The sequence below is a fragment of the Anopheles funestus genome, chromosome 2RL (assembly GCF_943734845.2).
Source record: "Anopheles funestus chromosome 2RL, idAnoFuneDA-416_04, whole genome shotgun sequence".
NCBI classification, from domain to species: Eukaryota; Metazoa; Arthropoda; class Insecta; order Diptera; family Culicidae; genus Anopheles; species Anopheles funestus.
The window spans coordinates 79,231,388-79,255,213 of NC_064598.1; the positions used below are offsets into that span (position 1 = coordinate 79,231,388).

General features: G+C 41.4%; 4 protein-coding genes across 9 annotated transcripts; 2 read left to right on the forward strand and 2 right to left on the reverse strand.

The window, feature by feature from the left end:
* Positions 1-313: 313 nt before the first annotated feature.
* Positions 314-1,922, forward strand: LOC125761940 (uncharacterized). The gene is made up of 2 exons (XM_049423551.1): positions 314-604; positions 666-1,922. The coding sequence occupies exons 1-2, from the start codon at positions 597-599 to the stop codon at positions 1,711-1,713; spliced, it is 1,056 nt and encodes a 351-aa protein (XP_049279508.1). The 5' UTR covers positions 314-596; the 3' UTR covers positions 1,714-1,922.
* A 646-nt stretch (positions 1,923-2,568) lies between these two features.
* On the reverse strand, positions 2,569-5,263 carry LOC125761947 (uncharacterized). 2 transcript variants are annotated; one of them, XM_049423564.1, is made up of 3 exons: positions 4,548-5,263; positions 3,319-4,475; positions 2,569-3,259 (listed from the first exon to the last, which is right to left on the reverse strand). In XM_049423564.1, exons 1-2 carry the CDS (start codon positions 4,924-4,926, stop codon positions 4,096-4,098), a joined length of 759 nt encoding a protein of 252 aa, XP_049279521.1. In that variant the 5' UTR covers positions 4,927-5,263; the 3' UTR covers positions 2,569-3,259; positions 3,319-4,095. The 2 variants fall into 2 exon arrangements, with proteins under 2 accessions (XP_049279521.1, XP_049279520.1); XM_049423563.1 differs by lacking the exon at positions 4,548-5,263 and having other exon boundaries at positions 3,319-4,064.
* An 860-nt stretch (positions 5,264-6,123) lies between these two features.
* On the forward strand, positions 6,124-23,802 carry LOC125761932 (serine/threonine-protein phosphatase PP2A 65 kDa regulatory subunit). Of its 5 annotated transcripts, XM_049423538.1 has the most exons (10): positions 6,128-6,503; positions 6,921-7,568; positions 9,999-10,764; positions 10,841-11,110; positions 21,951-22,017; positions 22,104-22,353; positions 22,430-22,587; positions 22,659-22,876; positions 23,369-23,534; positions 23,616-23,802. In XM_049423538.1, the coding sequence occupies exons 1-10, from the start codon at positions 6,411-6,413 to the stop codon at positions 23,692-23,694; spliced, it is 2,715 nt and encodes a 904-aa protein (XP_049279495.1). In that variant the 5' UTR covers positions 6,128-6,410; the 3' UTR covers positions 23,695-23,802. The 5 variants fall into 5 exon arrangements, with proteins under 5 accessions (XP_049279491.1, XP_049279493.1, XP_049279494.1 ...); XM_049423534.1 differs by lacking the exons at positions 21,951-22,017; positions 22,104-22,353; positions 22,430-22,587; ... (1 more) ...; positions 23,369-23,534; positions 23,616-23,802 and adding an exon at positions 11,184-12,737 and having other exon boundaries at positions 6,124-6,503; XM_049423536.1 differs by lacking the exons at positions 21,951-22,017; positions 22,104-22,353; positions 22,430-22,587; ... (1 more) ...; positions 23,369-23,534; positions 23,616-23,802 and adding an exon at positions 11,181-12,737 and having other exon boundaries at positions 6,124-6,503; positions 10,841-11,097.
* On the reverse strand, positions 7,582-9,201 carry LOC125761945 (uncharacterized). The gene is made up of 2 exons (XM_049423561.1): positions 8,188-9,201; positions 7,582-8,119 (listed from the first exon to the last, which is right to left on the reverse strand). The coding sequence occupies exons 1-2, from the start codon at positions 8,594-8,596 to the stop codon at positions 7,668-7,670; spliced, it is 861 nt and encodes a 286-aa protein (XP_049279518.1). The 5' UTR covers positions 8,597-9,201; the 3' UTR covers positions 7,582-7,667.
* Positions 23,803-23,826: the final 24 nt, after the last annotated feature.

A 23,826-nucleotide genomic window follows, 5' to 3' on the forward strand; every position in this document is an offset into this window, starting at 1 on the left:
CAAGAAATAAAATTGTATAAATGCAACAATATAAAATAATTTATGATTTGGTTATTCAAACTAGTGGTCGGAATCGATTGGTTCGTTGAGCCGTGATATTAAACGTATGACCCATCACAGCTCATACAATCCTCCTATTGAAATAACCGTTTTGTATGAGATAAGAAATTTCAAATTTTCGAAAAACATTCGAAACACAACCCCATTTTCGAAAATGTGCTATTTTTGACATGCTTTGGTAGTAATAGATTGTTCTCGCTCTAACCGTATACATTTCTCCTGCTCTTGTTCGATGCGTATTTTGACAGTTCCGAAGACAACAAACAGAACACAAAGTTAGAACAGCTTGCTGCACGGAAAATTTATTAAAACCTTATCAGAATCGATAAGAAAGCTGTCGAACATGAAGCCAAATCGTGTGCGGTCGGTGTAAAAGGCATTTTTAAGTTGCATCATGCTATTGTTAGAGTAGTTTCATTCAAGTGCCGCTTCGCAGTGGCGGTGGTAGTGCACGCTTTCCTTATTTGTTTACGAAACACACCGCTTGCCAGCTGTTGGCCATACAAGGAGCCAATTCCTGCGTAAAGTGTATCACGATGGATGGGTATGTTCCTGTGGAACGCTATTTCTGGACTGCAACTAATATGCTTCTATGTTTCGTACAGTATATGCTTCGACTACGATCACTACTTCTCAGAGGAAACGTTCATTATTGATGATTTCGGTGAAATTTGTGAGGATGTGGTCCGTATAGCTAGTGCCAACACGCAGTATCTTTGCAAGGATTTCGATGCGGAACCGCGACAAGAAAGTCCTCCCCCAGGAAGCTTTATCGCTTCAAATCGATGCTTCGAGAAGGAGGTTTCGTCACTGTTCTCCGAGATGGAGTACCTAACGGAAGTGTCACCCGGCACGGATTTAGTTCTGTCCGATACGAACGCAATAACGATTGCGGTAAATCCATCCGAATTTTCTTGCAAACGTTTGACACATTCCATCGATGATGTGCCGAACGAAAAATCGGACAATAGTCCACAACATTACACGTTGGAAGCCACTTTACCTACTGTGGAAACACGCGAAACAAAGCCACATCCAGTACAGGCACTCGCTCACGTTTCAGCACCAGTGGAATATCAGCGTATTCTTAACAATTACATACAAAAGGGACGTCGAAAGCTGGAAGCTAGTTCCTACTCCAAAATGAAAGCTTCCTGTCTGGCTAGGGAACGATTGAATGCATCTGCATGTGCTACCTCAACGAACGAAACGGTAACGGCACCAACGACGCAACCGTCCGCTAGAACCGATCAACAGTTCCAGCTGTGTCCTAGCACTTCCGTCACTGCCATTGTCAAGAATCTTCCCTTGCCGACGAGTAACGCATCATTCGACAAAGCATCTTCCATTAGTAACTGCAAACGTACGGTCGAAATGATCAAAACATCATCGTCATCGTCCTGCCCAACGTTTCACCAAAGTGCACCGAACCGACCAACGATGGGATTGCTCAAATCGGCACGATCGTATCACTGCCGGGATTGTGGTTCCTCGTTCACTTCCAGTGAGCTGCTCCGGAAGCACAGCTGCATTATCGCCGAACAGTATCAGTGTCATTTGTGTTTACGTGAATTTAAGAAACGTAAAACACTTGACCATCATATGAAATCTCACGATAAAGTGTTTTCCACCGACGATGATTTACGCAAGTAGCCACACTCACACACACACTAGCAGTGGTTGTGATTTACGTTCATTTATTCTGCCCAGCTTGATTATTTGTGTTGACGTTCATTTTAATGTGTTCTACCGCCCAACCTATCGTATAGGTTTTTATCATTTTTAAATCTGCCATTCAAGACGCTTGCTTTCGAAACACATAGTGTTAGTTGTATTAATTGCAATAAATAGTTCGAAATCCATTACCGGGCGTCTTTAGTCAATCTCTGTATCGAAATCAACTACGTCCAGAAGGGCTTGAGCAAAATTCTAGTACCAAGGAATCCAACACCATCGGGGCGAGATACCTTTTGATCACCAAATCTATAACGAACTTTGTAACATTCAATTCGATGCACTGAAATTATCTCATGCTCTAGGATAACATTCAAGTGTGCAACCTTGTTCTGAACCAGCTCTGGTACACTTTCAAAGCATTTCGAAAACAATAATTGTTCTTAGGTCGATAGAACTAATGATCTGAAAGCGAAGTGAACAGATGTTTGAACTGGTTTAATCTATTTTCTTCGTTTCATTGTTATCTCAATCAGAACTAACCTTTGACAATGAGTCGACGGACATTGCTAGTCGCCTGCATGAGCCAAAATTTGAAATGGATTACTTCTCCTGTTTTCTACAATATCGCCATTAAACTCGGGGTCCAAGACACCTTCTTCAGTGTCAGTAACAAACTGCTTGGTCCAGAGTATGATCGAGATGGCTCCCCTAACTAAATGTGCACCTCGAACTTGTTTCAAGACGATACTTCCTCTTAAACAACCAACACATTGCTTGATTTAATCGCATCTTGGTCAACCCGATGAGAGTGAACGAATCAACCTATGTATATACCTTCAGCACAGCACATAGCCATGTTTATTTTAGCACATTATCGCAAAATAATAATCAATGAGCGAGCAACATTATCACATTTAAACGGATGTTTGACATTCAGTCAGTAATGATTAAATACATCATTTCAAAATGGGAAATTTGAATAATACATATGTTATGAAAAACAATATACTTAAAAATGTTGAATCATAATTTCGTAAAACGCAGCATTACGGTCAGGCTGTTTCTTATGAATAAAAAAAAATTTGGTAAAACCTTTAGGATATGAAAATCGAACCTAATATCTAGAAACTACCGTATTTTCATCACATTACTGAATCGAAATCAACCACATCCAGATAGCCTTCACCTAGTTCTAGTACCTTAAATTTATCGATTAGTGTGTACATTTCGAATCCAACACCATTGTGAGCAAGATACGTTGTGACCACATTGTTAACAAGCGGTTTAAGTGCATCAACATGCCAAAGACGATATTTCACGTACAGCTCCGAATCAGAAACTAGCTTTGCGGCATTCTCTAGCGGAAAAAACAAGTACTTAGACGTTTGCGATCCGACGCACTGCGTTATCTTTTCCTCCAGGATGCTCTTCATGTGTGCGATCTCCTCGTGAAGTTGTTCCTGTTCATTGACGAGGCATTGTGAGAAGCAATAGTTGTTCTTCGGCCGATAGAACAGATTATCTGCGAATAGAACGTTTCGTTTTTAGTTACGTACTTATAACTTAAATGCTAGAACTAACCTGTGACAATGATTCGCCGGAAATTGCTATGGTGTAGCGTTTTCTTGTGTAGAACGGTAAAACGATAACGAACTATTTCTCCCTTTTCCACCACCATGGTATCGTCACGAAAGAGAAATTTCCCATCTACAATAGCGGTTGTGTTAACTAACAGCTCTCTATCCCAGAAAGGTTCCCGATGGTTTAAATTTTTTCGTCCAACATACAACTCCAATCCAAACATCTCTATCAGCGGACTATTCCGGGTCCAGATCATTATCCCCGATGGCTCACTTAACTGTATGTGCACCGCGAACTGTTTCATAAAGACCAAATATTCTGGAAGATGAGCTTCTTCTTGGGCTTTTAAAGTACCCAACAAAACAAACCACCAAATACATGTTTGAATTAACCGCATTCTGGTTCAAAAGGCACAGTTAGAAACGTTACGTTCTCCGGATCTTAAACACCAGCACTTCACACCGGATAGATGAACGTTCTGGACAAGAAGGAGACTCGATTTACACTGATGCATTGCTATTGCTGCAGCACAGTACATAGTCATGTTTATTTTAGCTGATTATCACCAGTATCAATCAATGCAATGCATCAGCATCACACTCTAACGGATGTTTGCCATTGGGTCAGTGATATTTCAGTACAGAATCCAATACAAAAATCTCAATTCCACTCTCATAGTTTGAATATCGCAATTCTTCAATATAAAGCCTGTAAAAGTCAATCAATGTAAGAACATAATTTGGTAAAGTTTTACATATATGTTTTAATTATATGCAATTAAATCAATTTATCCAAATCAACCACATCCAGATAGCCTTCACCTAGTTCTAGTACCTTAAATTTATCGATTAGCGTGTACATTTCGAATCCAACACCATTGTGAGCAAGATACGTTGTGACCACATTGTTAACAAGCGGTTTAAGTGCATCAACATGCCATAGACGATATTTCACGTACCGCTCCGGATCAGAAACTAGCTTTCCGGCATTCTCGAGTGGAAAGAACAAATATTTTGAGGCTTGCGAACCGATGCACTTCAATATCTTTTGCTCTAGGATGTCTTTCACGATTGCGACTTCCTCGGGAGCTTGGCGTTCATCATTGACAAGACATTGTGAGAAGCAATAGTTGTTCTTCGGACGATAGAACACTTCATCTGAAAATGTAATATTTTGATTAATTTAGTCTACTTTTTTCGTTTGCGTAATCATCTCTGTAAAAAACTAACCTGAGACAATGAAGCTTCGGAAATTGCTTGTGGTTATAGTATCGTTGTATCGTACCAAAAAATTATAACGCAACATTTCTCCCCTTTTCACCACTATCTTATCGTCTCGAATCAAAAATTTCCCATCTACAATTTCGCTTGCATAGTCCGCAAACTCTCTATCAAACACGGGATTCAAGAGATTTTCTTCCGGCTTACCGACGAACACATTCACTCCGAACACATCAATAAATGGAGTCGCTTTGGTCCAAAACATGAATCCGGACGGTTCCATTATTTGCATGTGTACCTCAAACTGTTTCAAAAACGGGTCTTCTTCTTGCGCTATTAAAAGACCCAACAGTGCACAAAAACAAAAAAATGTTTGAATGAACCGCATTTCTTGAGCAACACAATTACGAATCAGAGGACAGAAATCACCGGTTTTTCAGAGCTATTTCCTTCCCGCCAAATGGATGGACGTTCTGCTTACGAATGAGGCACGATTTACACTGATACATAACCACAGCATAGCCCCACAGTTCATGTTTTTTGAAGCACACTATCGCGAAATTACAATTAGTGAGTACCATTATCACAATTTCACCAATGCTTGACATTGGGTCAGTGATATTTCTGGGGAAAATCCCTCGAAACGGGAATTCCACTTTCAACGTAATTAGCCAATAATGCAATGCGTACGAACAATAAGAAGAGCAATGTATAGGTGGAAAAATGAGCTAATCATTTAGTTAGCAAATTTGTTAAAAAAATACTAAGCTAATAGATAATGGGAAAGAAACTAAAGTATCGATTCAAACTAGAGAAGAGAGAATAAAAACTGTTTTTAGTGAGTCAACTCAGAGTGAATGAGTCGTTATTAGGAGTCAGCTCGTTTAACGATTCATTTCGGAGTCATAAAAAAACCCGGCATAAACGTATAAGTCAAGGTCTTAGGTCTCCTAAGGCCTTAGCTTTTTTTTTTTGGGGAAATTTAGCAAAACTTTATAAATTGATTTATTTTAATGCGAATTGGTTGAAACAAATTTCTTTTCACTCAAATAATGCTTTAAATAAAAAAAAATCATTAAAAAAAAATAAAATTAAAAAATCTATAAATTTCTCCTCTATCTATAATCTCCTAAGCAGAGGTGGATCGCGTTTCATGTCCTTGCCGATCAGGCTACCCCGCTAGAGCGAGAAGTATATTCATTTGGCTAGTTTGGGTATTGTACACATGTATTCCGTTTCAACTCATGTGTATCAAACGTTTCGTTTCAAATCATTTTTGTTTCAACTCACTCGCACATTTTCGTTTCAACTCACGTATTTACCCTTTTTGCAACACGACTTACCACTGCTGCATGCCTACACTAATGAGTGAGTAAATGAAAAAAGAGTCGCTAAAACTCCTCGTGGTGAGTGAACGAAACACGTTCAATTCAACCTTTTTACTCACTATCTCACTCTCAGTCACTTTGCTCATCTCTTATTCAAACCCTGTAATTGTTCGCTTCTCATCAACAGGCATATCGTTTTCACAGCGAGAGTTTCGCACCGTATACTATAAACGCGCATGCTTCGGTTTGCAGTGGTGTGCGTGAGATTGCGTCTCGAACTGACATTTTCGTATCTGCCAATCGGCTTGAAAAAAAGCAGAAGCATTTTCGCTATTTCGTCAAAAGATTGTGCGTGCGAACGATTAAATCCCACAACCAGTAGGGAAGTGAAGCGTAACACCATATACAGCGAGGAAACGATTCTAGCAAAGTGCACTGCAAACGCCCAGTACCGGATCTACACGCACCGCTCGCAGGACACGTTCGATTGCAGCAGCCCCCAGTTCAGACGGTGAAAGAGTAGGAAACCTAGGAGGAATAAAACATGGCTGCCAGTGCGAGCGGTGATAAAGCAGCGGATGATTCACTGTACCCGATTGCTGTGTTGATAGATGAGTTGAAAAATGAAGATATTCAGGTAAGATAACCGTCACTGGCTGCGGAAGTGCTGTTGCGTCCTTGCCTTCCTCATACCGTCGCTCCCTGTTCCCCGTCTGATGATACGCACCCATGTTGCTGTGTGTTGGCATCCGCCCAAGAGCCCCCGTCTGCATGTACACACCGGGAAGCGAAAACAGTCCGATTGATTCGGATCAAGGATGGACCGATTGTAGGTCCATGGGAGTGTTCTTGAACGAGGACAATGGGTGACGTTCGCACACGACACAATGTGCGTTCTATCATCAGCAACTTACGCAAACCCTCAACACTCCGTACCCTCACTCTGCAGTACCGCCACCATATAAAGAAAGCATTCGCAACGCAATCCATTCCATCGATTTGTGTTGCCGGAATGTTGCCATATTTTCACCTTTCTTCTATGTTTTATTTTTAGCTGCGCCTGAACTCGATCAAGAAACTATCGACAATTGCCCTAGCCCTGGGCGAGGAACGCACCCGCAATGAGCTGATCCCCTTCTTGACGGAGTCCATCTACGACGAAGATGAGGTGCTGCTGGCATTGGCCGAACAGCTCGGTAACTTTATTCCGCTGGTTGGCGGGCCCGAATTCGCGATGTATTTAATTCCACCGCTAGAATCGCTGGCCACGGTAGAGGAAACGGTGGTGCGCGAGAAGGCAGTCGAGTCGCTCCGTACCGTTGCCGGTCAGCACAGTGCGCAGGATTTGGAGGTTCATCTCGTGCCAACGTTGCAGCGTTTGGTTTCGGGCGACTGGTTTACATCCCGCACGTCCGCCTGCGGTCTGTTTTCCGTGTGCTATCCACGCGTGTCGGCCGCAGTCAAGTCGGAATTGCGCATTAACTTCCGTACGCTGTGCCAGGACGAAACGCCCATGGTGCGCCGTGCTGCTGCTGGAAAGCTCGGCGAGTTTGCCAAAGTTGTCGAGCTGGAGTATCTCAAGTCGGATCTGATCCCCACATTCGTACAGATGGCACAAGATGAGCAGGATTCCGTTCGGCTGCTGGCTGTGGAGGCGTGTGTTAGCATCGCCCAGCTCCTTCCCCAGGATGAGGTCGAACTCGTAAGTGCAAGCATTTTTAGTGTATAATTTTGCAAAGTTTTTATTGTTCCCAAGTTTCATGCATAATCTCATTGTTAAGGAAAGTTTTCTTTTCTCCAATTACGGAGCTTCAGTAAATGAGCCACGAACATCAAACTCATCGATTGCGGTTAGCTTATCGTAGTCCAGTATGTCACTATTCTGCCGTGCAAGTTCCAATATTTTCAGTTTGTCGATAATATTGGTCACTCGGAAGACGATCCCGTCAGCACCATCTTCCGCGGATATGACCGTTTTCGTCAGTGGCTTCAGTGCGTCCTTGCTATCGAAGTAATTGCTCACAATCTGTTTCAAATCGTCGGTCGAACCATCGGTATGGTCCGTTTGTAGAAAGAGAAAGTTGGACATTGCACCATCGGCACAATTTTTGGACACTCGTTCGAGGATGCGTTCGAGCATGGCAATTTCGGCGGTGGGTTCTTCAAACACCTGCTTCGCGGTTTCCAACGGTGTCGCCGGTGTTACGGTACTTGGCGGACAAGAACACTTTCCTTTGGGTTTGATCATGAAATCTGTAATTCGAAAAATATTTATTAAATAACGGACCTAAAATTGTTCAACGTTTCTGGGCACGTTTTACCATCCACAATCAGTTTCCTTGGTTTGTGGCGCTGGATCGACTTTCCATTATCGGTAATGATCACATACTCCAGTATGTCACCACTCTTGACGATCACGTTCTCGTCCTGCAAGAAGAACTTTCCATGCTTAACCTCCGTCGTGTTGCGGCACAAGCTACACAGCTGCTCACTTCGTCCGCGCACTGGATTAATGAACAGCTCCACACCGAAACCTTTCACTTGTTCCTTTTGGGCGGTCCAAAGGCGCAACCCCTGCGGGTCAAACACCTCGAACTCAACGCGACACACAGCGTGGCCCTTGTTTTTGTCGCTTCGGAACCAATCGAAAAATCCACCTTCCACAACACTTGCCACTGTGAGACAAAGCAAAGCCGTAGCCACGGCAGACGTTAGACTGTGCTGGCCCATTCTTCTACGGACAACCGGCTGCACTGATGGTTAAAGAAGAACTGAACACTCTTTACACCGATTTTATGGACAATTCTTTTTCAGCTAGTTGCCTGCCGAGAATAAGGCAACGTTTAATTAGGCTTCGTTAATACTGTACACCGCTTATCGCCGCAATGCTCTGGCCGTTTGGTGGTTGCGTGTGCGATCACGGAAGGTTATCGGCAACACAAACAAACTGGACACACACAGGCTGCGCTGAACTGGCAGCAACTCAACCGATCGGCTGGACAAACAGCAGTGAAATATGCGAGCGATCATTGGTGCTCTCACTTTTTGAGCACGAACAAAAGAAAAGCTGGACGCTCGCATCGCTGAGCAGGGAAGCGCTTGAAACTTGTTATTTTAGAGGGATTTCCCTGTGAGACGTTGATGATGTTACCCAATAAATGGTGTAATATTGCATTTCCTACCTCTAATGGCTCTGTCTGGATGGGACTTTTTTATAACAACATTGACCCACACTGGCCTTGAAAACGTATATAATATTTCTATAGTCTCTTTGGATGTTGTCTATCCACCACGATCGTTTTAGGGGACATCGTGCGTTAAGATATAATGAATTGCAAGGAACTGGTTTGTCCGGATGATTCTCGTTTGGTGCGCATCGGTAGATCGTAAATAATTTTTTTTTATAATTTATGTTTCAAAAGCCATTTTTAGTCACCTTGCGTTCTGTGTCAGTATGTTTGATTAATTTTTTTACTGTAATAAATAATGTCTTTGTAGAAGTTTGATGAATATATAATTAAAATATGTTTTTATGGTGAATATTTTTCACTTATTTTATTCGTTTTATTATTTCCTTTTATTTAGTAATATTCAGTGCAAGTTAGACTTTCTTCATGAAAAGATTTTTATTTGTCACTATTTTTTTCAACAATCTATAATTGTTTTAAAAGGTCTTATTGGGATTATTATTATTATTATTATTATTATTAGGGATTATTATTATTAGGATTTTATTATTGCTTCGAGTAAGCTTTGCTCATAATAAATAACTTCTTGTCAATCCCACACTGTGTAAGAATACGAATACGAATATTCGCGCTTAGGGTGCCTAATGTAGTCATTTCAACATAAGCTTTCTGGTGAATCTCAACATTCTTGAACACGTCAAAATGTTCACGCACCTTTTTGAATTGTGCATTTATAATTTTTCACACTACCGCACCTATAATTCCCACGTTAGTGGAACGTACAATCGATCTCATTATACGGGCTTGCTCACGGGAAATTCCGTGATGGTGAACCAACGTTTCATGAGTTTTGTTTTCCTTTCCAATTAATTAATTTCGTTATAGTTCCCATAATATGATGTAGGTAATTGTAATTGTGTGTGATATCATTCACTTTTCCCCAGAATGTCATGCCAACGCTGCGCCAGTGCGTCAACGATAACTCATGGCGCGTCCGGTATATGGTTTCGGAGAAGCTAACCGATTTGCAGAAGGCCGTCGGGCAGGAGATTACCAAGAACGATCTCGTCTCGGCCTTCCAGTTTCTGCTAAAGGATAGTGAGGCCGAGGTGCGTGCCTCAGCCTCCGCCAAGGTGACCGAGTTCTGCGCCAACCTGGACAAAGCCTGCCAGGAACAGATCATTATGACGTCGATTTTGCCGTGCGTGAAGGAACTCGTCGCCGACTCGAACCAGCACGTCAAGTCGGCACTCGCGTCGGTCATCATGGGCCTGAGCCCGATCGTTGGTCGCAACAACACGATCGAGCATCTGCTGCCGCTGTTCCTTATCCAGCTGAAGGACGAATGGCCCGAGGTGCGGCTTAACATTATTTCGACGCTTGACTGCATCAACGATGTGATCGGCATTCAGCAACTGTCGCAATCGCTGCTGCCCGCCATCGTAGAGCTGGCGGAGGACAGCAAATGGCGCGTCCGTCTAGCCATCATCGAGTACATGCCGCTGCTGGCCGGCCAGCTTGGACAGGAATTCTTCAACCAGAAGCTGCGTGATTTGTGCTTCAACTGGCTGAACGATCACGTGTATGCAATCCGTGAGGCGGCCACACTGAACATGAAGAAAATTGTCCAAACGTTCGGCACTCAATGGGCGGAAACGAACATTATCAATCAAATTTTGGTCATGTACAAAAACAGTAACTATTTGCACCGTAAGTAATCCATCTTCTTGTTTTATGTGATCGTAAGAACATTAATAATAATTTGTTGCAATTTTTTCCCCCTCAGGAATGACCTGCCTATTTTGCATTAATGCGCTGGCCGACGTCTGCGGTGCGGATATCATCGAGCGGCTGTTCCTGCCGACCATCAAAGTATTATCGACGGATCCAGTTGCGAATGTACGCTTTAACGTGGCGAAAACCCTACAGAAACTGTCGCCATTCCTCGACCAGGCTGCCATCGATGAGCACGTGAAGCCGATCCTGGAGAAGCTCAATACCGACACGGACGTGGACGTGAAATACTTTGCCTCGGAAGCGATGGTGAGCAGTGCCGGTGGGTACAGCGGTAACGTGTAAACCCGGCTACCATGGATTCTAATTACCGTTTTCTTGTTTTATTACAGCAGCCTAAATAAAGCATAATATAAACGGGTGAAGGACAAACACACATAAAATCGGAACAAGCAACAAGTTCAACATCTTAATTGTTGTGTACGAAAAAAAAGCTGTAGGGTTAGGGTCGAGGAAGATTTATGTATGTCGTTTGGTAACTATTAATACGCAGTTTGAAGAAACACACACGAAACAAAACTAGACTTTCCCATTTTCCTCTCTTAAAAAAGTGTTTAAACCACGTAAATACAAACACACACAAGTACATGCTCGCCGAATGCTGACCGAATGTTAGCAATACTTTTGCGAACATTCATTAGTTCGTTTTTGGTATGAAAAGAAAAGAATTAACTACTTAACAGGAGAGTAAAGTCGGGGTTATAAAACAGAAAAAGAGGGGAAAACAGAGCAAACATAACTGAGGAGCGCAAATCATCAGTGTTGTTGTTTGTAGCATTTTCTTGCTGCGCTTACCGTTGCCGTATCACTTATCTTAGACCTATGCATTCAAACCATGGGAACAGATGGTTCTTATATTGTGGATAATGGGCAAACAATGTTGCAGAAATTGGTCCCCTATTCCGCTAGGAAAATGAGAAAAAAAGGAAATAGAGAACAATGAAGTCCTTGTGAACAAAATGCTAAGGTGAAGTGCGCGGGAAAACAATATTCACACAAGACGAAAGATAACTACTGTACACACAATAGGCACACTTACACTCATTAACACATTATCTTGTATTTTGTTTTATATATTTAATATGTAACATTTCATCGCTGGAAAATGTAATTTCCTTATTATTCCTACATCGTTTAGTGTCCTCTTTAGCGCTACTTCCAGGCGTAACGCATACTCTCTCAACCTGCAGATGGTGGTAGTGAGACGCTATAGTAGCAGCGTTTTGTCTTCGTTTCCTGTTGGAGAAACCGCGCAAATAATGTTTAACGAACAAATTACATTTTTTCTACCATCACGTGGGTGTCGAAAATAGGGTTTGCGTCATTTTGCTGCAGTGTAAAATCCGTTTGGAAATTTGTTTGAATATTGTTTTTGAAACATTTGTAAAAACAAACCCTGAGATAAAGAGAGAGAGAGAAAGAGAGAGAGTGCCAAGCGCTTTCGCATGTGAAGTAGCGTTTTTGCTAAATTGAATGACGTTCTGCGATGTGTATCGTTTCTTTTTTTCCTTTGACAGGCAGGTGATAGTCCGGACTCGTTCTATCAACATTTTTCTTTTCTAAAATGTTAAAATATTTCTTCTCTAACGCCTAAGTTTATTCTAAACATATAAATAAATATAAAACACATTATATATATAATGGAGTAAAGCAAATTGGAAAAGGCGATCGTTTGGGAAATAAGAACGTTAGAGCAAGCTCGGGTACGGCAGAAGTAATCTACATATGACACAGCTACGTCGTCGTTGATAGGCATTGAAGCATAGTAATAAAACGCAAACCAAACACACAAAAAAATGGAACAAAACAATAGGTGTCACTTTTGATGTTGAACGTTTAGTGTACCGAAATATATACCCCGAGTCTTTATCGCCGTGATTAATCCATCAGCCGAAGGAGTTAACTAGCTTTAACGCATGCATGGTCGCTTTGTACAGATTACGTATCGCGATTAACCATTTAAATCCGTCAAGCTCAACGTGCAGCTTGTATAAAAAATTCGTTTTTTTCGCTTACCGGCATAACATGCGTCATCGACACTACGCGCGCGCCTTTAAACCTTCTTCGAAGCGAAAGATAAATCTCACGTGTGTTCGCCTGTGTTCGTTATGCTCGCGTTAGATGATATCCGTGTATCGTCGGTCAGCTGATACGAATAGGGTAGGTTCGTTTACGCGATACGCTGATGTTCCGTGTTAGTTTCTCTAAATTTAAACCATCCCATGCTACTCAAAAAAAAGCACAAACCGACCGCCCAAGCAGCATGCGATCTCATCGCGGGATCAAAGTTCGATCGTGTGCTGAGTCTCGCACTTTAGTAGTGCATTTACAACATCGGTTAGCGAATTGCTTTGAGCTTCACTGCGTGTAGATGTGCGCTCAATCCCGGGAATGTTGTGCTCGGTCTAGTGTGTGTATTTGTTTCCACTGCCACATCATGGAGCGACATGTTAGTGTGTACTGATAACAAACGAAATTACCGGCGAATCATTGCCGTTCAGCGAGTGCCGGACCAACACTGGACCCAGTTGACCGTCCGATGCGCAACGGGAGTGATCCGCAAATTTTTGTGACCAGTTGTGCGAAACGCAGACAACATGAATAAGGTGCTGGTCGTCGTTTCTGGACTGGTAATAGCGATCGGTAAGTAGTTTCGTTTACTCAAAATTAATAGTGTATAAAAAATTATACAAAGTACAGGGTTGAAAATCACAACAATTAGTGAAGAGTTGTAAAAAGTGCATAACAAAAACTTCGAAGAAAATTTACCCTAAATACATAGGACTGATTGTCGACGTGAAGTCTCAAATAGTAGACAATTCAAGACTCAAGAATGGTGGTTGTACAATCAATTAAAAAGCAAAAATCATAAACAAAAACCCGATCAAGGACGTTTGAAGTTCAAACCCAAGCTTCAAATTGCTAGATTTTGTGTTTCTTTTCCGCGTGTTTAAATCATTCCTATCATCATCATTCTTTTACACACCCAATGCACGTAACGTTACCTTCTTCTAATGATAATGGTTTAAACATGGCGTAGCATGTTACGCACCATTAAAATCTGGACACGGTATTATCTTAATGAACTCATCAGTACCATTCTGTTTTGGGTAATCGATATAATTTGTGAAGCGTCGCAAGCAAAATTATTTGTAATTTCAAAATGTTTAACAGTATATTAAGTTGAAATTTAAAATGTGTGACTAATAAATACTTTGTCCGCTTTTTATTTGGAATTTTTAATATGTTGTATTTAATAAAGTATCATTTTTTACTTATTCTGTGCGTCAGGCTTAGCGAATCTACTACTAATTACTAATCAAATTATGCCCACCTAATAGAAGAACACGGCATTTATTAAGGATTTATGTTTTACCACAAACCAGAAAAGCCGTCATTGTACTTCGGTGTGTACTGTGTAATGTGTACTACATTCTCATTCCAGATGAGATTCGATCCACGACCATCGGTGTTTTAGACTAAATATCGAGGCACGTGTCCACCAGGCTGCTCCATTTTCAGTCGCTAGAACATGCATTAGAATTGATTTTTATTGTTTCTCTCTCCTCACACAAACAAAAGAATATTATACGCTTTTATAATTCAATTTCATTGACTAAATAGCTTACATTGCTTTATCGTATAATCCTTTTTATAGATATCAGATAGGATTCCCTCCATACATGGATTTGTGTCAATGTGTGGTCTTTTTGTTTGTGACACCATGTGCACCGGCGGAACCAACTTAGTCACGTGTTTTGCACGGTTCGTTTGGTTTCAACCCCAACACTGTTGAAGATGTAACATCGCTTCGGATTGCGGGTAAAGCAATCGGTTGCGTATCCATATTGTTTACTTCCATATTTAATTTGCCCATCCGGATGTCACTAACCATCGGATGCACTTATAGCACAGATACACTAAAGAATAAATCGATGAATGATTGTTTCGAATCGAAAGAGAAACGAACGAAAACAAAAACAACGATCGATACAGTTTGCAATGCACCGACACTCGAACAAGCCCAGCGCATATGATGGCAATGAGTGTGTGGGGCGATTTGATGCAGCTGGTTCGATCGCGTTTAGTTGATCGTTGCACTTCACTCTGCACGGTTTGCAACGTGCAGTGCATCGGAAGTGTTTGTGCTCAGTTTTTTTTTCTTGTTCTCCGGTTTGAACTAACTACACCAGTGTGAACGCGTGTGTTTGTGTATAAACAACATTTGCATAATTATTCTACACCCTTTTTTTCGCTGCGTCACCCGTTACAAATAATTATTAAGAAAGCGTTAACGTGCAACGGAACGGTTTGTGCATATAAAGTCCGCCGTTAAACCGCCCAGTGGTAGTGTAGCTAAATAAGAAAACATGTGTCCACAAGAATGATTCTTCCATTTTTGTTTTAACACATTGTGTGTAATAATCATAATTCAATAATTCGGAAACGAGAAAAGCGTCATTTACATGTGATTACCCACCCGCAACTATTCGAAGGTCAATTGTGTTGTGCTTTGTCGGTGACGTAAATCAATACAAAAAGGAATGACAATGGATTAGTGGTCATCGATGGATGAGCTTTATTTGTCTTGATCCGATTCAAACCCTCACGTTGCGTACACATCACCCCCAAAACTGATTGATTGATTCGAGCACGAACACAGCAGCTTCAATATTTACATCAACTTGAGCGTTTTGCATTTTTCTTGGTTTTAACGAATTTAAAGTTCTGTTTGTTGGCATGATGCAGGCGGTAATTTACGGCACAACGTAGACAAAAGTGTTTTGTTGACACGACATTGACATGAATTTGTTGTTTGTGCTGTTAAATATGTATTTTCCTAAACCTTTTTCATGGTGATTAATCTATCAGGAAGAACGATTTGTGTGCGTTTTTTGTATGGTGGGAAATTATATTTTACATTCTGAAGATTCAAAGCACATGGTATGAATTGTAAATTATACTAACGATAGAAGAAAAGGTTTGAAAATGTATCTTTTTTACTTTCGTTGCTTGCAGTGTTGATTAACTTCAATAACGCTTCATTCTTTCATCTATTAATAGATTAATAGATGCCCGTTTTAGACTTTTGTTTCATTTTGTCATTTTGTTTCTTAGTTTTATGGTATAGTTTTTTTTTTAAAATTAATTCTTAATCCAGTATTATATTGCAAAACCTTTCATAAAATTCTATTTTTCTTACTATTACAATGTGTTTAGGAATACGGTTAAGTAATGTTTAGTCGATTTGAAACGAGTTTCGTAACATAATTCAAATGTTTGAAGATTTTGAAGTGTTTAAAGCTTGAAGTGTGAAAGTTTTTGAAGATTTTTTCCCGACAAATACCTGCTCAATATGCTGAAAATGAAAAGCTTCTCATTAGCTTCTTTACAATGCTCTACTACTTCATTATGTACTCGTTCAATTGAAGCTTGCGAAATTTAATTTCTCAAATATTTACCCTTCAAACTATGAAACTTTTCATCGGCAATCATTTTTCACAACCATGTTCAATTACTTCCTCTGTAAAGTTGGGCCGAGTTTTCGGTCAGTTACAACATTCTCCAATGTTTTTTGAGCTGTTTTTCTTTCCCCCTTCCCCGGAGCAACAATAAAAGTGCAACTGGTTCTTCGCATTTCTGCACCAACTCCCGACCTCCCCGGACTTTGTTCAGTAAAGAGAGAGAAAGAGAGAGAGAGAGAACAGACATGTGGACGAAAAATTTCCACCAGAACTAGACACGTTGAACACGCAAACTCACATCGAAACCATCAGAGAAGGGGCAAATATAAGGGCAAAAACAAATCAAACCTCTAATGGTAAAGAAATAATGCATCAATCTCTGGTAGCCGTATAGTCGATCGATCCAGCGCGAACACGAGTTGTAAAGCTATCGTGGTTAAGAGCATACCTGAGCATAAACGGTGGCAGCTCGGCCATCACGGACGGATCCGTTTGGCCAGTTTTTATAGACACTGCCCTCAAACGGCCTGGTGCTGTTGGTCAACTCGTTTGACCATGGCAGCTTGCAGGCGGTCTACCATCAGGTAGCACGAAGGAAGCTTCTGGTCGAATGGTAGAAAAGAACGGATCTCCCTATCAGGTCTCTAGTTGCTGGTAGCTGGAAATTTCGAAAGTGAATTTTCTTGCCACTATTTGGACCATACCGTTTGACCTAATAGGGGAGAATGCGGGGAACACCTTACTGAGGGAAGGAATGTCACTCAACCGCTCCTGAATGGTGGTAAATTGCACCGTGTCTAGGCTTGCGAGACTAATGATGACTCTAAAGGTTCTTGCAGGTACGTGCCTGAGTCCGAAAGTCGTGTTGCAGAAATTGTAACAATTCCATAAGAGAATCAACGACTATCGTACGTCCACCAATCTCGCTGTCAGTAAAATAGAAATTTCAAAATAGTGAAAACCTTCCCGTCGTCTAACATTAGGTACGTAATTTCCTCAACATTTACTCAGTTTGAACTTTGAAGCTATTAGCAGCAAAACCACCGTTAGTGCGGAAAATTAATTCCACACGCTCGTTCCTTCTCGGTACGCATAACGTGGATGACATAAACGAAATCGCACAATAAAATTGCCAATTTGATCGTTCTACGACGACGACAGCCACGCATTTGAATAATTCATTGCACCTGTCGTCACCACAAACGGGTACTACTTACCCTTGACTACAAAGGTGCACCCACCAAGTGCCGCACTGTGGTGGGGTATTGCAGTTCAGCAGCTTTCCGGTAATAGATAGCCCTAGAGACATTGCTCCTGCAGGCATATTGCCAACGGCCATCGGAGCAGGAAGTTTAGAAACGCGATACATGCAAAACGATACACCCGGACGAATCGCCGCTAAGCGGTAACGACTCTAACGATGGATTACTTCTGATGAACATTCAAACAACCGTGCAAGGTCACTTCACGAGATGACGTCCGAGTTGATGAGAAAAGCACCGGTTGACGTCTGGAAGACCACTGATTACACCCTGGTCGATGATCGATGAAGCTTTCCACGATCATAAATTGACTGATCATCGATTATTTGCGCGATATATCTGGTTTTGCTATACATATCTACACGAAGATGCATCTCCATAGGACGGCAGTAAGTTTTCTGTCGCTTGCGCTCAGTTTCCTCCAGTTACTTTTACCTCCGTTTACCTCCAGTAACCAGTCCATGATTGGACTTGTTGAGGCGCTCAACAAAGACTGCCCAGCCGGGAGAGTGATCAGTTGGTGTTGTATACTGATTAACTTTCAATCTCAGTCTGCTTCCTGGTGGGGCCAGTTTGATGTTGTTAGACATCAGGTGTAATTGTAACTGAATATGTTTTCTGCTTCTTTTCCTCTAGTAATCGCCCAAGTGATTCGCATTTTTTTCAATCAAGAGCATATTATTGTGGAATGTATTGACTATTTGAGCCTGTAGCTAAATAATATTCGTTACCGCAAGAGCCATAAAGTAGACATTTTGTGATCCAAGTTTAAAAATTACCTAAAGCATGTTGATTGAGTTTTGCAAAATCTTTTAATACCCACATTACACTTGTTTTCCATATAAATCATCCTGATTTGGATATCTAAAACGCTGAGTATGCATTTTTACGATCTCTCCAATACTATCCGAAGGACTTCAATTGCCAAGGCGGAACATTGATCCTACTTTTGTTCGGAAACAACTTTGTGTTTTGGTAGCTTTGTCTTAAGTTTGTTTGTTCATTTTTTTTTGTATTTTATTAAACCTAGTCAGTGAGATACAACTCCTGATGGATATGTACATTTGTTCATAATTCATCTATTTTTCGAATTGAAATTCAACAAACAATGTCGTCTGCATTTACTCAATGAATTTATTCTTCAACAATTAAAATTGTTTACTGTATCGTTTTTAAAATTATAAATTATTACGTTAATTATTTTAATAAGTCATTAAATATGAAAAATGTGTTGATTAACAAACGTGATGTACACGGTCCAATATATACACATTTTACACAGCCATAATTATAAAAACCTTACAAAAATTAATTCAATTTATCAAAAGGCCTTGTATGTTAATGGCCCATTTCTATCATTCTTTATCATAATTCAAAAAAATGTTCACCAATAGCTCAGACACAAACAAACAATAAAACGCTCAATCATACACAACATAATCCACAGAGTTTATCTCTCTCTCTCTCTCTCTCTCTCTCTCTCTCTTTCTCTCTCTCTATTGTTTACTATTCCACACTCATCAAAACTTGAAGTGGAAGTTACATTGATTGGATTTGATGCGTAAAACTGTGGCCCTTTGGAAGTGCATCGCTAGCGTCCGTACTACCGGGGACACCCCGGTGAGAGGGAGTTGAAACATTGATTCATCAAAAGACAAATGCGCTACTAATGGCTCGCTGTAAAACTGGCATTCATTCTAGCACAGCATAGCAATCTCCCTCTACAGATAGAAAATAGCAAACAAAACACACAAAAAACAGCGAACTCACGATCGTAGAACCATGCCTATTCAGCAGTGCTTGATGCTCCATACAACTGGACAAACTCTCGCATATCTGTTCAACGGAGTGTTTGTGTTTTTATTTATTTTTTGCGCCACCTCCCCCCCCACTTTTATTAGGGGTGGGAAAAAGCGTCAAGCAATTCTCAAGGGTTTCCAGTTTTTCTCCAACACGCGAATCCGTAGCGTCCGCGATGCGTTGCGTACTACAACGGTGCTACGGTAGGATGCCACGCGCACCGCTACGCAACATGTCGCTCATGTGTCTCAGTTCACTTTAAGCGATCGTATCGAACGGTTGTGTGTCTCAACCCTCGGACGGGTATCGGCTTTCTAGCGTAAGTCACATTCGGTGGCACACGTTTTGTGGTTTCTCTTCACTTAATTCTCCTTGCCGAATGGTGGTGGTTCTTGTGGTGTTCTGTCGTGTCAGAAGTTACGCAATCGATGCGCCCACCCGCGTGTAGTTTTAGTAAGCTCGTGGCCGCGTGGCCGCGTGGTACATTGAACTGTGGAATGCTGACGCTGTTTGAAGGCCATCGGCTTGTTGTTGGTTTGTTTTTGTGGCAATCCGAGCGAGTGTGCGGTAAAGGTGTTGAATATCAACACCCCTGTAGCCAGTAGTAGTACCTTTCCTAGGGTCAACTCAATTTAGGACCTTAACAAATTAACCGCAAGCTTGTGTCAGCTCCACATGCTCCACGTTACTATTCCGGACAATATAGTATTGGGTCTAAAAATAAAGTTTAGTTCGAGGGGTGTGTGTGATCGCGCGCGCGCGCTCCCTCAACGAGAACACACTCTTGGGGTGACTTTAAATTTGTATCGTAATTCCGGAGTCAAGCGGTACGCTAGCGGCAATAGTGAGTTTGCTAAATAATGGTGCCGTTTGTTGTGTGTTTCGTGAGATAAGACTCGTTACATTTACTGCTGTCCACCGTTTCGCGTCCGAAACGGTGAAGGTGTGTTGCGTTCTCTTCCGTCTACTCAGCTGTTAGTGTACATCCGGAAACGGTTCCGGTGTTTAGCTTTAGCTTACCAAAAACCCCCGTCCCTTTTTTGTCATTTAGAAGGCGCCAGACATCGGTGAACTCATCGGTAGTGAAGTATCAAAGTGAGTGAGATATCGCTTGGGTTGGCACTTTACGCGCCTGCAAATCAGCTCAACCATGAAGAGTCTTAAAAATCCAAGTAAGTCGCCGTGAACCAACAAAGAAACAAATGTTAAACGGATGGGTGAACATGAAGAATACCAGCCTGGAGGTCTACTCGTCACAATAAGTGACAGAAACAAAATACAATTAAATTTACTACCTTACTCAAGTTTTCCAACTTCAACTGGCAACTTTCGCAATGTCTCTTACTGGTTTTGTCACTTTCTCTTCGGCACACCGGTGGAATCACAATATTCCGGATCCGACCTTACGGTCGAACACGCGAAGCAAAGCAAAGTTCCGGTAAAACCGGTTCTCCAAAAAAAGCAATCACATCGACAGGTTTTTGGTGATTCCTTGTGCAGCAAACTTGAACTTGAGCACCAAATCGCGTGATCATGACATTAAAACAAAAACGAAGTGATCTTACGAACATAGAACTAAGCAGAACTGAGAATCTCTCAACAAAGATATACCGAAAATTTCCAGAAATTGAAATTTCCTGTTCTTTAATCTTTCTTTTTTAGTATTGAATAATTATCTAATATAGAGCTTGTTGAAGATAGGGACGATGCTCGGTGCAAGCGCCAGCCAAGATTTTTTTTTCAAAGAAAACGAAACACCCTTGAAATTTGATTAAAGTTATCATATCACTCCGGTGATAAGCAAGCAACCACGCTCTTCTCAAGTTGATAAACTACATTCACGGTCGGCAATGCAGTGGTGTCTTCCGTGTATCAACCTTGCTCATGAGCGTCGTTCGATGGAATGGAGATTAGAAGCCTATCCCTGCCTAGGCAATAGAGCCCGCGTCTACAATTAAGGCGTAACCGCGAACCCCGACACACTGGATAGAAGCAGACTAAGGGGTAAACCCTTAAGAAAGGGCAAGTTTTTTGCATACAGTGGCGTACGCCTAAACGTAATGATCACCTTCGGCTTGTGATGATGATTAGTCGTCACCTGTCCCTTGACCGGTAGCCATTATCGGGGCCCAGAGATACCAGAGCGTTAATTAAATCCCTTGTGGAATATTTTTTCCCCTTTTTTCTCAAACAACGTACGTAGTTCTTCTACGAAAATAAAGATCACATGCAACTGATCACAGCCATTCGTGATGCGATCGTCTAATGGTGAATCAGTAACAAATGTTAATCGAAACAGGTTTTATAGGCACGGCAGTAAACGTGGAAGTTTTAGTAATTAAATTCAATTAATGCTTACTTTTTGATATATTAGGTTCAATATTTCAACTTTATGTCTGACGACGCCTTTTCTTGCCTCGGGACGAATATTCTGAATGAAAGCTAGCAAATCAATTACGTCAATTGGCATTCCCGATCAGACCCAATTAAATGACCTTCGTTTGCAATTCTCGGTCGTAACCATATATGCAAAATTCCTTCTCTCATATCTTTATTCGCTTGATTTTTCTTACAGGAGTATGGGTGGGAATGAAACCGGTACGGGCCCATCTAGAGACGGCCAAGTTTATGTTCTTCTACGGGTAAGTCTTCAAGGTTGAGTTTGATTTGCATCTTATAACAAAAAAAGGAACAGCTTGCATTCATATTTATATCCTCAATTTTGCAGACCAAAGTTTGAAGATCATGAAACGTACAGTTTGGAAAAAGCCGAAGACATCCTGCATCACAGTCGGTTCGATAAGAACAAAAAGACGGTTATGTACTTCCACGGTTACATCGAATCGCCCGAGGTGGAAAGCGTACACGTTATTGCTGACGCATACTTGAAGCGTGGTGATCACAACATTCTCATCCTGGACTGGGCACTGTTGGCGGACGGGAACTATCTGCTGGAAGCCGTCCCCAACTGTAAGAAGGTAAGTATCGACAAAAAAGGAACTTTTGTTTCAGTGTTTCCACAACCATCTCTAATCACGTGGGTTTTGTTTTTAGCTTGGAAGTTATCTCGGAGCGGTTGTGCTGCGTATGATCAATGCCGGATTGAATGTGGACAAGGTACACCTGGTTGGTCATTCGCTCGGTGGTCAGCTGGCGGGATATATTGGCCGTACCGTGATAGCACAATCGGAAAAGCGCATCAAGCTTAACAGGTATTATAATTCTTCCGCCCCGCATAAAATCGCTCAATCTCACACAACTGTTTCGTTTCGTTGTGTTAAAGAATTTCGGCCCTCGATCCCGCATTCCCACCGTTCTATCCGGGCATCTTCGCTACCGCTCTCAGCTCCAAGGATGCGAACTTTGTCGATGTCATACACACCGATGCGTGGCTGTACGGTGCCCCGGTCAGTACGGGTACGGCCGATTTCTGGCCCAACAATGGTAAAACCCTACAGCCCGGCTGTCCGAAACGCAACTACAAACTGCTCACCGATAATGGTACGTTATTGTTACTGTTTTGTTTTATTATTGTGCGTGAACATGTTTTTTTCTGCATGTGAAAAACATTTTGCTTATTTATTTTTTAATCGCATTTTATTGTACTGTGTTCCTTGTTTTTATGTTTTTTCTTTTGTTTGTTTATTTTTTGTTTTTGTTTCGGTTTTTTCGGTTGTTATATGTCCTGCTTATATCCTGCCTGCCCCTTGCTACGAATGCTACGGTTTACATATCAACTGCATGGTTGCCTTGCCCCCCGTACTCAACCCATCTTCTAACCTTCCTCACCTTACCCACCTCCAGCCAAAGCATTCCGGCAGAACTCATCCGAAGGTTCTCATTCAATTTCGTTTTCTAGCGCAGTAGTAGTATTGAAGTTTTTATTATCATTTTCATATTTTCTTATTTTGGTTCTGTTTTCTTTTGCTTTAACAAGCGCTATGGTGCGTAAGGTCGTTTACTAATACTGTTTCTTTTTCTGTAATAATGTAGACTTGTGCAGCCACCGGCGTTCCTGGTGGTTCTGGGCGGAAAGTGTAGCGGAAAGCAATGTACAATCATTCCACTCGGTTAAATGTAAGTCGTGGGACGATTTCAAAGATGGAAAGGTCGATCGATCGGCTTCGATCGTTCACATGGGAATCGATTGCAGTTCCGAGTAAGTAAAAATTCACAAAAAAGCTTCAGAAATAGTTTAATTAAATTATATACAATTAATACCTTTTCTTTGTCATTCCAGTGCCAAAGGTGATTATTACCTGCAGACAAACGGTGCCCCACCATATTCCAAAGGTGTGTCCGGCTCGAAATTTGAATAACATTTGCTCAATCGGCTTTTTTTATTGTGTTTAGCATAAGTGTTCAAGTTACCCGTGTACAAAATGGTTTTTAGTAAAAACAAATACAAGCAATATGTTAGCGTGTAATCGTGTTAGGAATGTTTTTTTCTT

Bases quoted from the DNA above. Each gene is read 5' to 3' on its own strand.
- LOC125761945 (XM_049423561.1), bottom strand. From the start codon at position 8,596: ATGGGCCAGCACAGTCTAACGTCTGCCGTGGCTACGGCTTTGCTTTGT. The intron at 8,120-8,187 runs GTAAAACGTGCC...TTCGAATTACAG, and splicing joins AAGGAAACTGATTGTGGATG to ATTTCATGATCAAACCCAAA.
- LOC125761932 (XM_049423538.1), top strand. From the start codon at position 6,411: ATGGCTGCCAGTGCGAGCGGTGATAAAGCAGCGGATGATTCACTGTAC. The intron at 22,354-22,429 runs GTAAGTATCGAC...TTTTGTTTTTAG, and splicing joins CCGTCCCCAACTGTAAGAAG to CTTGGAAGTTATCTCGGAGC. The intron at 22,877-23,368 runs GTACGTTATTGT...GTAATAATGTAG, and splicing joins CAAACTGCTCACCGATAATG to ACTTGTGCAGCCACCGGCGT.
- LOC125761947 (XM_049423563.1), bottom strand. From the start codon at position 3,715: ATGCGGTTAATTCAAACATGTATTTGGTGGTTTGTTTTGTTGGGTACT. The intron at 3,260-3,318 runs GTTAGTTCTAGC...TTCTATTCGCAG, and splicing joins CCGGCGAATCATTGTCACAG to ATAATCTGTTCTATCGGCCG.